This window comes from Girardinichthys multiradiatus, chromosome 8 (genome assembly GCF_021462225.1).
Source record: "Girardinichthys multiradiatus isolate DD_20200921_A chromosome 8, DD_fGirMul_XY1, whole genome shotgun sequence".
Classification (NCBI taxonomy): domain Eukaryota; kingdom Metazoa; phylum Chordata; class Actinopteri; order Cyprinodontiformes; family Goodeidae; genus Girardinichthys; species Girardinichthys multiradiatus.
In genome coordinates this window covers 9,812,162-9,826,923 of record NC_061801.1, presented here as the reverse complement: position 1 = coordinate 9,826,923, position 14,762 = coordinate 9,812,162, and the positions used below count along the sequence as shown (strand labels likewise).

Sequence of the window (14,762 nt, the reverse complement as noted above, 5' to 3'; positions counted from 1 at the left end):
ATTAATTTAGGATGGATGATTTCTAATCTGACACACTGCAGTGTCATCTGTGGATTTAGTCATTTCACCTCCTAGCTTGTGCTGTTAAATATTGTGACTCCTGAGTTAAAGAAAAAAGGCCGATTAACTAAGTACCAAAATTCTTCTGAATCCATTTTTCTTTACAATCAAGCCTTCATAAACTGACAATTACAAGTCATTTTTATAGTCTACTGTAGGGAAATGTGGTGATAGGACTCCACTAAATTAGTACAAGCAGGATCAGGTCATAAATAAATGGAAATTCGGATGTGATATCATAGTTTTCAGAAAATAATCTACAATTAAAATGCGGTTAAGACATCAACATTTTTATGATTATAATTTTCTGATTACATCAAAATAAAGTGATTAAATAAACCAACGTCAAACAGTTTAAGTACATAAGAACTTAAACTGTAAGTACTTAAACAGTAGTACTTAAATATAAGTAACAGTGTGTTTGCAGGTATGAAGTAGGTGGGAGCAAAATGGCATGAAAAATTAGGGCCCATAAGGGGCAATTAGAAGTAAATTTCCGGCAACTTTCCATGGGAAGCTAAACTGTGGCACTTTGGAAAGACTGCAAATTCCATAGGAATTGTACGGGTTAATTGAAACAAACTGTGTAATATCTACAACATAAATATAAAAAAGTTTTTTGTCATCCAAAAAAGGGGCCCATTCTATTTTACACGAAGAGCCCCCACTCCTTTTAAAGAAATTTCCATTCAACATGTAAATTTGACAAACGTCCCAGGCTTAGCTTCTACATGTTTTTTCAGCATTTCAGACAATGGCCTCTTGGTCTTCACCCCGGTTGAGGGTCGACTTCAGTATTTTAAATTCAAGGTTTATTCCCGTTTATTCCCATAAATTTCTGTTAATTCCATTGAAACTTTTTCAACTTTGAAAATTCCCCAAATCTAGTACAAACTGGCAAAGGTGCAAATCTACTCGGAGCTGACATGGCACTAAAAAGAAAACATTTTTCCTAAAAGCAAAAGCCGTGTAAACAGGACAGTAAATTGGTCACAAAGGGCAAACAGGTCCCTCACTCTCCTGGGATTGATAAACTGGATGTGTGTGTGTGTGTGTGTGTGTGTGTGTGTGTGTGTGTGTGTGTGTGTGTGTGTGTGTGTGTGTGTGTGTGTGTGTGTGTGAGTAAGGCTTAGAATATTACTTGCAGCCACCAGATTGGCCATCAGGAAATCAGTCTTGACGCTGTGTTTTCCTCTCATATTCTCTTTTTCACCAAAGATCTCAAACTGCACAGAGTGAGGTTTTGAAATGAATACCATGTGTGTGAATTTGAGAAAAGTGTCTGCAAGAGAGAGAGAGAGAGAGAGAGATTTTAAAATAACAAAATCTGTACTTGCTATTAGTCTTGAGACACACTCTCAAAGTGTAGTCTGGCTATGTGTGGGGGTCCTAATGAATTTGCGAGAAGTGTTGTCTGGCGCTTGGAGCCTCTCACGGCCAAAGATATTCCTCACTATGCCAGGTAGGGTGGGGGTGGGGGGATGGAGTTGTAGCATAGCAGTCATAGAAGAAAAAACAGTGGGAAGTCTGTGCCACTCTAGAGGAACTGTGAACAGAATGTGGGTTACAACAGGTCAGAGACTCAAAGTCAAGTCTGGGCCAGAGGAGGTAAACTATTCCATCTGTGTCTGTGTCTACGGGTCCTGGCTCTCCCTCCTCGACCCCTCCTCCCCTTCAGCTAACATTCACATCCTCACAAAGTCTATAAGCAGCCTGATTCACAAACTCTGCTGCTGCTCTCACTGTCGCTTCAGTGCTGTCCGTTTAAAAAAAAAAAAGGAGGAAAAACAAGCCTAATACCAGCTTCTGTAGATCTGCATCATGGCAGGACAGAGTGGTTTCGATAAGCCCGTAGCGCTGAGTTTCCACATCGTGCTTCAGCACCGCATGTGACGGCGAGGTCCGTATGGTCGGCAGGCTGTCATCACTGAGACTGGTAGACAAATTATCAGAGGAGGCCCGCTCACACAGCAGGAGTCCGCTGGGTCTGACAGACCGTAGCTATGACATTCTAGATGAGCGGTCACAACAAATGAACACAGAACACACACATACACACAGATGCTGATACCAAACCCATACCCTAAACGGGCCAGAGAAAAGAGCCAACAGTAGGCAGCTATAAAACACCAAATATGTTGAGCAAAGAATATGCTGTATGAGCAGTGTTTATTGAAAGGAAATAAAGAACCAGTTAATATTCAGATAAACAGCAGGGAATTTACTTTAAAAGCTCGTTAGCACGTAGTATTATGTGTTTTTCATCATTTTTAGAGATGCGACATGAAATGTACTAAAAACCTGAATCCAATAGTTTTACGCTGGGCAGCCCCGACTGCCCACTGACCGCTCAGACAGTCTACCACTGAATGTACTGTACCTTTAATGTTACCAAATAGCACTAACTACAACACTCTTCAGTGTGGAAGTTTTTTTTTAACACCAATAAGGAGTATAAACATGTTGGGTGAACCACAAAAGCTGGAGGAAGCTGTTTCTGCAGAGCCTCAAATCTGTGATAGCTGCAGGTGAAAGTGAGATGTGAAGAAAATAATGAACTAAAGAAATCGAAGAACAAAATATATCTCTTGAGCTTGGGAATAAAACATTGTACTAAGCTAAATACATTTCTCTATACGCTGCATCTAGTCTGGCTCAGCTGGTTCTAAGCTGTGTAAAGAAAATCCTTGAAATCCCAGTAGAATCAGATTTTATGTCAACATATTTTGTAAGATATGTCGTGCAGCACAATGTTAAAACATTCTGTATACCATTACCTGGTCATGTTATACCCTAAAACGTTTCTGAAAGTAACTAAATGTAAATTCATATGAAAAGAGTTAAGGTATGCATCACAACAGTAAATCCCAATCAGCAGAGAGAGAGAATGTCTCAAACAGGTCCTGGTCTTGTCCCTCCTTCCTCCTTTCATGCTTTTGCAGTTTTGGTAGTTTTTTTACCTGATTTTTCAAGTAAAGCAAAATTTAATGAGGGTTGAATTGTGGGTTTGCATGAGGCTGGGTGGCTGTTCTGTGGATTTGCCTGGAATGTTTGGCAAACTCCTCACACTTAATGTGTGTAGGTTCCCTCACATACCCGTTGGCTCCAACATCCCTCCTCTGTGACTGACCATATACACATGTGCATTTAATTTCCGATTTTCATTGATAGGATGCACAGCGGTGGAGAGAACATCACTTAACTGACCAGTCAGAGAAAAATATGTAAATTTTGGGAGGGGAGCAGCTTTCCAAGCCTCTTTCCACAAAACACATTAATGTATGTAAGCATGTAGACTTCTAGAATGTATTTTTTATAAACATCTATTGTGTAATGTGTGTAGATGTTGTTCTTCAGATGATTTTAATTCGGTTGTAGCCTCTCATTTTCCTGAAGGTTTTTTAAAAGATTGCTGTGTAGGAAATTGTCAAATGTGTTTACCCCCAAAGCGCGTACTGGTACAGAATATGTTCAGAGATCTTACACAGTTTGTAAAAGTGTGACATTTGATTCCAGTATTTTCCAGGTCTGGATAGGCATGGAAAATAAATATAGAAGTATCTGAAAATGTTTGCATTTCCAGACTGTATTCCCTATTCTATTGTTTAATCCATCCGTCCGTCCGTTTCGTCGAGGCCATGGAGAAGGACCACCAGTTGGCATCGAAGTGAATCTTGGCGTCTCAGGAGGGGGAAGCAGTGCTTCGCCAAACACTGAAAGGATTACTTCAAGGATCTCCTCAATCCTGCTGTCACACGAAGCAGAGGCTGGAGGCTCGGGGTTTGACTCTTTCATCACCCAGGCTGAAGTCACCAAGGTGGTTAAAAAGCTGTGGCAGGGCTTCAGGGGTGGATGAGATCCGCCTTGAGTACCTCAAGTCGCTGGATGTTGTGGAGCTGTCATGGTTGACACACCTCTTCAACATTGCGTGGCGGTTGGGGACAGTGCCTCTGGACTGGCAGACCGGGGTGGCGGAGGGTGTGTTCCTACTATAGAGGGATCACACTCCTCAGCCTCCCTGGTAAGGCCTATGCCAGGGTATTGGAGAGGAGAGTCCGGCTGATAGAACCTCAGCTTCAGGAGGAGCAGTGTGGCTTTCGTCCTGGACATGGAACACTGGACCAGCTCTATACCCTCTGCAGGGTACTCAAGGGTTCGTGGGAGTTTGCCCAACCGGTCCACATGTGTTTTGTGGACCTGGAGAAGGCATTTGACTGTGTCCCTTGTGATGCCCTGTGAGGGGGGCGCCAGTTGTACGGAGTCGGGGGCCCTTTATTAGGGGCCCGCCGGTCTCTGTACAAGTGGAGTAGGAGTTTGGTCTGCATTGCCGGCACTAAGTCGGACCTGTTCCGAGTAGAGGGTGACACGGGAGTGGATTTTCTCTCCTGTACCATCCCACTCCCACAGAAAAATGTCTTGTCCCATCCCAATCCCAGGCCAGCATAACGAAAAAAATCCTGTCCCGTCCCACTCCTGGTAAATTGACTCCCACTTCCATCTCGCTCCCATTTAGAACGACTCCCAGTCCTGTGACTCTCCCATTTTTGTTTTCTTCATTTAGTCTTTTGGCAATTTCTTTTTGAAGGACCAGTTAGGTCCCTGTTTTTAGTTGTAGTAAAAGCCAGTTAAAGTAAAGAGAATAATAATGAAGAAATAATAAAATATCAAACAAGGAAACAGACCATGTCTATCTTAGCTGAATAAACAAAATGTACATAGTTGTATTTTACTCATTTATTAAGTGATTGTTTCCTTTGAACAATGACATCACTTTTATGTTTCAAGTTGCTGAAACAAAAGAAAAATGTACCTAGTAAGAGAACTGTACTTGTTGAACAAAAGTGCAAAAAGGCATTACCTTCACCATTTACAAACTGTACCCCAATGGTTCACAGCCCTGGTCCTCAGGGACCCCTTCCCTGCAAGTTTTAGATGTGTGTCTGCTCCAGAACACCTGATTTAAATTCTGACATGACCTCCTATACAGACATCAAGAATGGAGGGTCAAACTGGACAAAATTAATACAATAAAATCATCATTAAATAAATAAATGTTGTGAATGTCCCATAAGTGAAGTAAATGTAACATGAAAGAAATGTAACATTAAATGTGCTATTAAATTAAATGTACCATTTATTTATTTAATACATCATTAGAAACAATAAATGTACCATTATATCATGAAATGGACTATTATGCAATTAAATGTGCCACTGAATAATTAAGTATAATTTTAAAGACGACATGACGTAATTAGTGGTACACTTAATATTTAATGATGTATTAAATAAATTGTACATTAAATGGTACATTCAATTTTTTTCTATTTCACAACATATTTATTTAATATCTTCCCTTGATGAAGCCTTTCTACGGAGTACGCGAGGGGACATGGGGAATTTTTTCTCTTTTGCCTCCCTACGCAATACTTTTGCGTTCGCTCACAATACTTTTTACGTTCCCACGCAATAGTCTTTGCGTTATCTCGCAATACTTTGTGGGATAGTTTCCAAACAAGATAACTGCAAAAATGGAACAAACACTACACCCGTTTTGAGATTTATTGAGTTTTATTTTGAAATCTGCCTTAAATAAAATGATCTTCAATCAGACTAAAAGACAGTTTTTATCCACAAGCTGTCAAACTACTAAACTCTGGACAATAATACTGCACGAAACCACATCTGTGACACTTTGTTTCCTTATTACTGCTGCATGATGTGTACTTTTTTTTGCACACCATTAGTGTTTTTGTTTTTATCGTGATTTGAACGGTTCTTCTTATCCTAAGCATTTCATCGCATTGTTGACTGCATGTTAACCTGCATATGACACATAAACCATATTAATGCCATATCAGTGCTGTTTGTTTTATGAGCAGTTTGTCATCTGTGCTGCTGTTCCAAAATGCCGAACGCAAAAGTATTGCGTGGGGACGCAAAAAAAAAAATTCCCCCATGTCCCCTCGCAGGCTCTGTACCTTTCCCCTCTACTGTGGCAAAAGCTCTTAAATCTTTAGCGCACATGCAGCAATTTTGTTGGTCAGATGAGACTTGACATATGATGGTACTTTTGGTTTGATGAATGAAGAGATGCAGGGCTGATTTAATCCAGAATCTGCTTTACAAGTGTCCCTTAATCACTGGTGAACTTGATTACGACTAAACACGTTTTACAAGCAGCAGACTGCATGTTAACAGCGCTACATTCAACTCTCCTGAAGTTCGGTAATATTTGCAACTTTCCTGTCAGCTCTATGAGGTTAATAGATAAGTCCTTACTTCTGACTTTACGTTGCAAATCCAATTTTACCACGTCCAGTTCTCCACCTGCGTTTGCTCCCTCCATCGTGAAGGTGGTAAACATCGAGCAGAAGCACTGTTGGCTTGTGTGATGCTGTCTCCCATCCCGCCCATGGGATTCCCGAAAAAATGTCAGCCTCTAGTTCCCAGTGCATGTTAGATTCCGCCAGGGCTGCCATTTGTCACCGGTCCTGTTCATAACTTTTATGGACAGGATTACTAGGCGCCGCGTAAGGGCCGGAGGGGGTCTGGTTTGGGCACTAGTAGAGTGTCTCTTCTTTTTGCAGATGACGTGGTCCTGCTGGCCTCATCTAGCCAAGACCTACAGCATGCACTGGGGCGGTTCACATCCAAGTGCGAAGCGGCTGGGATGAAGATCAGCTCCTCCAAGTCCGAGGCCGTGGTTCTCGACCAGAAAAGGGTGGCTTGTCCTTTTCAGGTTGGAGGGGAGTTCCTGCCTCAAGTGGAAGGGTTCAAGTATCTTGGGGTCTTGTTCACGAGTGGGGGAAGAATAGAGCGGGAGACCAACAGACGGATTGGTGCAGCTGCCACAGTAATGGGGGCGCTGTGCCGGTCCGTTGTGGTGAAGAGAGAGCTGAGCTGAAAAGCTTAGCTCTCGATTTACCGGTCGGTCTACGTTCCTACCCTCAGCTATGGCCATGAACTTTGGGTCATCACCGAAGAAACGACATCCCGGATACAAGCGGCTGAAATGAGCTTCCTCCATAGGGTGGCCGGGCACTCCCTTAGAGATAGGGTGAGGAGCTCAGCCATCCGGGAGGGGCTCGGAGTAGAGCCGCTGCTCCTCCACATCGAGAGGAGCCAGTTAAGGTGGCTCGGGCATCTATACTGGATGCCTCCTGGACACCTTCTTCTGGAGGTGTTCCAGGCACGTCCCACCGGGAGGAGGCCCAGGGGACGCTGGAGGGACTGTCTCTCGGCTGGTCTGGAAACGCCTTGGGCTCCCCCTGGAGGAGGTGTCTGAGGAGAGGGACGTCTGGGCGTCTCTGCTGAGTCTGCTGCCCCCGTGACCTGGTCCCGGATGAAGCGGAAGACGACAAGTACGAGTACTACTTAAAACTGAATCTGGAAAAGTCTAGAAATTTACATGAAAAGTATGATGGAACCCTGTATAGAGTATATCTGCAGATTCTTAGTTATTAGAGTTAATAATCAGCTATTTGCTATTTCACTGATAAAATCAAGTTTATCACCAGACAGAAACAGTTTTGAAGGAGCAGTCTTTCTTGACATAAGAAAGGCATTTGATTCAGTGAACCACCAGATCCTACTGGCTAAACTATCCTCTTTTAATCTCACAGATACTGCACTAAAATCGATACACTCATGTCTTTCTCAGCGTTCACAAACTGTACGCATTTCTAATAACTAGTCTTAACCTCTCTCTCTGTGTCGAATGGCCTGCCGCAGGGCTCTATACTAGCCTAAATCCTACATGAGATGGCCCCTCCACGTCTTTGTAATTTGGTCAGTCTCAGAACATCCACACACAGAATCATCTGAGGAATGTCCAGAGGTGACGGTATTATCTCACTCAGAGAAATGTTTAGTCAGTCAGCTTTCTCTGTTAGAGCTTCTCAGGAATGGAACACCATTCCAACCACAATCAGAGACATCAACACACATAGCCTATTTCACAAATATCTAAAACGTTCGTTGATTAGTAACCAGATCTGTCAACACTGACCTCCTGCTGCTGCCATCTTGTGTTTCAGTTATGAATGAGTGACTCCTTTTTGACCTTTTCTGTAACTGTATGTAGTTTTGAATGATTTATAATTATGTCGGTAACTAGGTTTTTGTTTTTGTTTTTTTTTCTTCTGCAACTATCAAATGTTTTAACTTGTCTTACTAATGCATGAAACTTATATTGGTGAGCTGTGTTACTGCTTCTTTGTTATGTGCTTCTAGGGTGCCACTGTATAGCTGGGCAACAGGATTACAAATGAAAACTAGCCTTCGGCTAATTACTTGTGTACTGTTGTAAATATGCATTGTCCTGGTAAATAAATAAAGGAATAATATAGTTAATTTCGCATGTTTGGAAACAAGTGATCTCATTAGAACCAAGAGAACATCTGCTTGGACTTTCAGTTGAAATCTTTCCTTGGTCCTTGACATTGGGCATGTAGCTGTTTGACAATAGACAAACTTCCCTTTTTTGTTGTTTCCGTCTTCCGCCAGCTGAAGAACTGCTGTCAGTTTGTTATCTGTGAAAAGCCTGACACTGATATTTCTTATGAGGAAAATACTGATTCTTGATTCTGTCTTGGTGGAGCAGAGAAGACTGACTGACTGACTGACTGGATTTTCAAAGACACGTGAGCATCTTTGCTCATAGATCGGACATGTCAGCTTCTTGCAAATTGAAACATACGTTTCCATTGCTGGTCTGCATCGTGCCAAATTATATCCAAATTGGAACATGTTTAACTCTGTGCTTTCCTTTTTACAATGAGCCTATTTTGACTTTCTGTGCTGCAACTTCACTGTCATTGTTTTAAATTAGGATGTGATCTTTAGCTGGTTAGTCAGGTTTCTGCTCAGGTAGCCACCCTTCAGTGGACGACTTCACAGACAAGACACTCGTAACTTGCCACGTAAAGATAACTTTCTTGATATCTTCATTTATTATAAATCCATATTAGCTGGACCTGAAGGCTGAAGCTGATGACTTGTCCAAAACCAAAGTGAACTTCTGCAGTCTTAGAACACCTCCATGACATGATTGCTCATGAAATGTTAAATGTCTTCATGATTGTATGGGGTATACTGCAGGTGAGATATTTACTGCTTATATCTTTTTAATGGAGCATCCCGAGCTTTATCACCAACTTTCATTTTTCAACTGAGACATAATTACTATAAAGAAACATGGTTGATGAAAAAAAAAAAACCCTCTTTTCCTCAGTGGTTTGGTTGTGTCTCAAGGAAACTGTGCCCTACATTAACACCAAGTGAGCTCTACTGTATTTGAATACTGTTGCTTTAACAGATAAATCCGTTCATGATGCAAATCTCCTGTTTGAACAGGGTATAAATGTGTGCTTCATGTGGGTTGTGTACTGTTACAACACTAAACGGTTCACTAACTCCTTATCCTTAGAAATCCTTGATGAACCCACTAACCTCAGCTGAAAGAAGCTCAGGTACTGTTCACCTTTTAAATAGGATTAAAGTCTGCCCTGCAGCTAAACTCTTTTAAGACTTTTAGAGTCTTTAAAGCTGTTATCTGGTATGTATTAGAACTATAATTACTTTTGTCCATTTGGTAATGGTTTTTATGACTCTTGTTAAGTTTTTTTCTTCATTACTTCCGATGTTCATTGTGGTGCTTGTGTAGGAGGGCTCATTTTGTTCTTTTGCTGTTAATACGGTCTTCAGAGCTCAAATACCTCCATCACTGAGGATAATGCATTTGTTTTTTTCAGAGACGCCACTAAGGGCCATGAAAAAAATAGTTTTCCTCCTACAAATGTATTTCTTTTCTGTCATGCATGTTTCAGATCATCAAAACAATTTTAATATCAGTCAAAGATAACCATAGTAAATACAATTTATAGTTATCACCTGTGATTAACCATGTTTTTTGGAAAGCTGGGTTCAGTTTAACTACACCCAGACCTGATTGCTGTTACGCCTGTCGAATAAATAAATCATATAAATAGAACCTGTCGGACAACATGAAGTAGGCTAAATTATCTCAGAAGGCAACAAATCGTGCCCCAAACTGAAGAAGTAAGAAACATTGGCATCTTTCAGTTTGGAAATTGTTACACACCAGTTGGAGACATTATCCTCAAAGAGAGAAAATATGGAACAGTGGAAACCTTCCCTGGAGAGGCGGCACTAGCAAAATTACTCCGAGTGCATTGATGACTCATTCAGGAGGTTACAAAAAAAAAAAAAAAAAAAAGCATCTAAAGCTCTGCAGGCCTCACTTGCTTCACTTAATGTTAGTGTTCACGATTCAACAAGAAGAAAGTGTCTGGGTGAAAAGTGGAACTTTTTGAAAGATGTAGATACCGTTACATCAGGTGTAAACCAACACAGCATTTCAGAAAAAGATCATCATAGGTATACTCAAACATGGTGGGGGTAGTGTAATGGTCTGGTGCTGCTTTGTTACTTCAGACCATCACTACCACCACCATGTTTGACTATAGCTATGATGTTCTTTTTCTGGAATGCTGTAGTAGTAGTGTGACGGTCTGGAGCTGCTTTGTTGCTTCATGACCTGGATGATCTGAAGTCATTAAAAGAACCATGAATTCTGCTGTACTGGAAAAGTCTGAAGGAGAATGTCTGACCATCATTTTGTGACCATATGCTCAGGCACGTTGGGCTTTGCAGCACACCAGCAAGTCATCTTTTAAATAGCTCAAAAACAGTAGAATTTGGAGAACATAAGTATGGACTTAATTCTGATGCGGATCCGGTGGCATGATGACCTTAAACAGGCCATTCATGTTTTAAAACCCTTCCAAGCAGGATGAATTGAGAAGAATTGCTTTAATTCTTCTTTGCAGAGTTAAAATTCCCCCACAGGGATGTAAAAGTCTTATTACCAAAGGCTTCATGGTTGTTGTTAGCTCAACCACTTTTCAGGCTTAGGGGAGCAATTACTTTTTCACATAGGCCAGGTTGGTTTGGATACCTTTTTTCCCTTAATAAATGAAAACGTCATCAGAAAACTTCATTTTGTGTTTCCTCGGTTTACCTTTGTCTGATGATAAAATTAGTTTTATCTTCTGAAACATTCAACTGTGACAGATGAACAGAGGAAATCGGTGAGGGCATATCACATATTTTTCTGTATTAATGTATACATTTTAAAACTGGTTTAAATCAATGAAGTACAATCAGAAAAAAGTTTTATTTTTATTCCCATTTAGTATTTCCCCTTTTCTGACAATCATTTTGGTTCCCAGTTGGTTCAAAGATAAATGGACTGGCCTCTGGGTAAAAGTGCTTAAGAGTGCTGATTTAGTGAATGCTCCACTGCTCTGCTTTGAACTCTATTCAACTCTTTCTATCTGATTTAGGATGGGCCATGTCCTTCACACTGACGAGCAAAGCAGCAAAGTCAAGGATGCCAACATGCAGGATGAGGATACATTCGAGATCTACGATCCCCGCAATCCCGTAAACAAGCGCAGGAGAGAGGAGAGCAAGAAGATCATGAAGGAGAAGAATGCCAAAAGGTGAAATCCTGAGGTCAGAGGTCGGGTCCTGCCAGGGTCGTGTGACTACAAATGGGTCACGCAGCATCCTGCCTGGCCTCTTTCCCATCGCTTCGGAACGACTTTGCTAAACAATCTCTTACGTTGAACATCTGGGTTGAGGGTGCCGAGCTTAGCTTATCTGTGATTGAACAGCTGTTATGGACAATGCTCAGTTACTCACCAGAAGTAACACGCTGCAATCATTAGAAGTAGATGATTACAAGAAATACTGTTCACTTCTGACTCTATGTTTAGTTTGGCTACGCTGTAGGAAAAACTCTGTAAACATTTCCAGAAAGAAAATAAACCACATTTATGAGCATTTTGGATCAATGGGCTTTTTATTAGTTACTTCTGGACAAATCTATTGTTTACTGTACAATAATGATGTTACATTTTAATTGGATGGAAATTTATATTCATACCTTTTTTAACTTTCACATTTTTTCACTTTACACACTTCAAAGTATTTGATCGGAATTTCATATAAAATGACATAGTAACACATACTTGTAAAGTGAAACTCTGTCTTTTCCAAATGGTTTACAACTAAAAATGTGACAAGTGTCATTTGTAATTAGCCTCTTTTACTCTGATACCTCTGAAGAAACTAGTGGATCCAATTACCTTCACAAGTAACCCAAGTAATAGAGTCCACCCATTTGCAAGTTAATGGCAGTATAAATGCAGTTATTTTGTGAGGGCCTGAATTAATATCTCAAGCTCCAGAAGCACCATCCAACAATGGTCCAAAACATGCAGGCCAGGAGAGAGTTAATCACAGAAGCCCATGGTAACTCTGGAAGAGCTGCAAAAATGCACAGCTCAAGTGGGAGAATCTGTCAAAATAGTAGCTATTAGTCATGTTAGTTCCAAGATGTGACCTTTTATGGAAGAGCGGCAGGGGGATGGTATGTGGGCACATATGCGTTCCATATCTTCCAGATCCTTGTTAAAATTCATGAAAGCTGTGTCATTTTACTCCCACTATACACAATCATACACTTCTTTGTGCAGATCACAGTAAAATGCATCAAATGTTGCAGTTATTTCATGACATGTGAAAAGGTTTGTAGGCCATTAATAGTTTAGCAAGGCACTTCAGTTTAGCTTCTCACTGTTCAAGAGGTGCAGGTATACTATATAACGTAAGATTTCAATTTAATGGTTAACTCTGAGTTACTTCAAACTTCCTGTCAGAATCTAAAGCAGACTTTTAACTAAACTTCCTCCATATTGTTGAAATAACAAATAGCGACAGCTCTGTTTGTCTGCCTGCCTGTCCTACTCAGGTCACCAGCAGAACAGTCCATAATTGGGGACTCTTTACATCAAGGATCTTTCCTCAATGTGGTTGTTTTTGGGTAAATGATTTGCCATTGCCATGAGTAGGATCAGAAGCAGCACTAGCACACTATTTCTCTTTCTGTATTTCTAGGAAGTTTTATCTGAATTAAGAAAGAGAGTTATTGTTGCATTATGAGCTCAAAAACTGCACCAAAAATGTCAAACAGCTTACTCAGCAATCTAACTTATGTTTGCCTTTGGGTCCTTGTCAGGTTGAAATGTGTAAGTGTTGACTTACTCAGAGAAGTTAAAAAGAAAGATAACGAATCAGTTCCACCTTTTAAGTCTGAGTTCAAAGAATTTTTCAGGATAGTTCTTCCTGTCCACTTATAATATAGCCTCAAGATGTCCCCTTTTACTGCAGCTTTAATACAAGCAGTGTCCTCTTTAGGGGTAAAAATTACTTTTCCTCAGTTTTTTTTCCTTTTAATGCATGTTAGCTTCTTTTTAGATGTTAATTGATTTTCTTCGATGATCATTACAGGTAAGTATTAGTAAACATCTGAAGGATTTTTTTTTCTGAGCAGCTCCTGATGAGTTTGCAGTGCTCAGACATCGTTTTGTTGCACATATGGTCATGTACTCTTTTAAACTTCAAAGAATGTAAACCTTTTGATTTTGAAGTATTTGCTTGATTGAAGATGTGCAGAAAAGCTTTGGCTGCTTTTTACAAGGATATTGCCTGATACATAAACCAACAATTGATGGTTAAAGTGAAGGACAGGACAGTGTAATCTGTCTTTAGGATGACTGGGAGAATATTCCTGTTCCCATCTCAGAGCATGGAAAGCTGCTCCTTACTTTGCAGCTAAGGTAACTTTGAAGGAGGTAAGATCCCCATCATAATACTCTACCGTTATCTTGCAGTGCAGTAACAAGTGAGCTCTTATTATAGACAGCTAGTCCTTCCAGGCTAAGAAATAATCTTAGAATAATGTCAAAATTTCCAGAAGAACAGGTTTTGTTAACATTGAAAGCAATCTCAATGTAGAGAAATACGGTGATGACATTCTGCAACGAGTGACGATTCTATATCTTCACTCTTCGCTCCCATAAAGCAGGGTTTGTTAAAGACTACTTCTTAAATTTGGGAGTGGAGAGGGTGGAACGGCCTCATTGCAGTCCTAAACCTCAACAGGATGAGGTCACCTGATGAGGAGGTTGTGCCAGACTGATAATATCTCTTGTCTCTTCAATCATTCAGTCCAATAAACGACACCAAACAAAAGTAAACAGCAGAAGGCGCTGGGATTGGCTAAGATGATTTGTTGAGTTTTTCATGGGTACATCCGGCAAACTCGGCCCTGGTGCCTTATCTCACAAACTTGCAACTAGAATGCGCTCAATTCAGGTGTGACATTATCCCCCAATCAGACTTCTGTTTTCTGATGCAGCATTAATCCCCAGACTGTAGCACCATCTTTTTTGCTAGTCACTTTCTGCGTAGGTATGTCTGGCAAACCGTTCTTTACCTCTTGAACTGTGACTGCTTAATAAGTTAACTTGAGTTTAACCAAGGGAATATTAGTGACTTTGGAAAAAACCAAGGAAAAGACTGTTTCGATTAAGACTGAAAAGTTTTATGCATCATGGCTGCTTGTTCTCAGACGACCAAGGACAGAGCAGTGAATGCATTTGTCTCTGCTGTCAGCTCTTTGTCTGCACCTCAGTTCTAAGGACATGTTGTAGAATTTTCCGAGCCTGTATAAAAACAGCAGACCAATGCTCATGACCACACTAAAAGACAGAGTTAATGTTCTTTCTGTTCATGCTGGCTCTAGAGAAAGCCAGCAGCTTTACTGTCAT

The 14,762-nt window shown here is 40.7% G+C and overlaps 1 protein-coding gene across 1 annotated transcript in view; it reads left to right on the top strand.

Annotated features, from left to right (window-relative positions):
* Positions 1-11,931, top strand: part of cwc27 (CWC27 spliceosome associated cyclophilin) — a 62,573-nt gene extending 50,642 nt beyond the window's left edge. The window contains exon 14 of the mRNA XM_047372184.1: positions 11,430-11,931. Coding sequence (XP_047228140.1) covers positions 11,430-11,592 — 163 coding nt within the window. The 3' untranslated portion in view covers positions 11,593-11,931. The remainder of the gene's footprint in view (positions 1-11,429) is intronic.
* Positions 11,932-14,762: the final 2,831 nt, after the last annotated feature.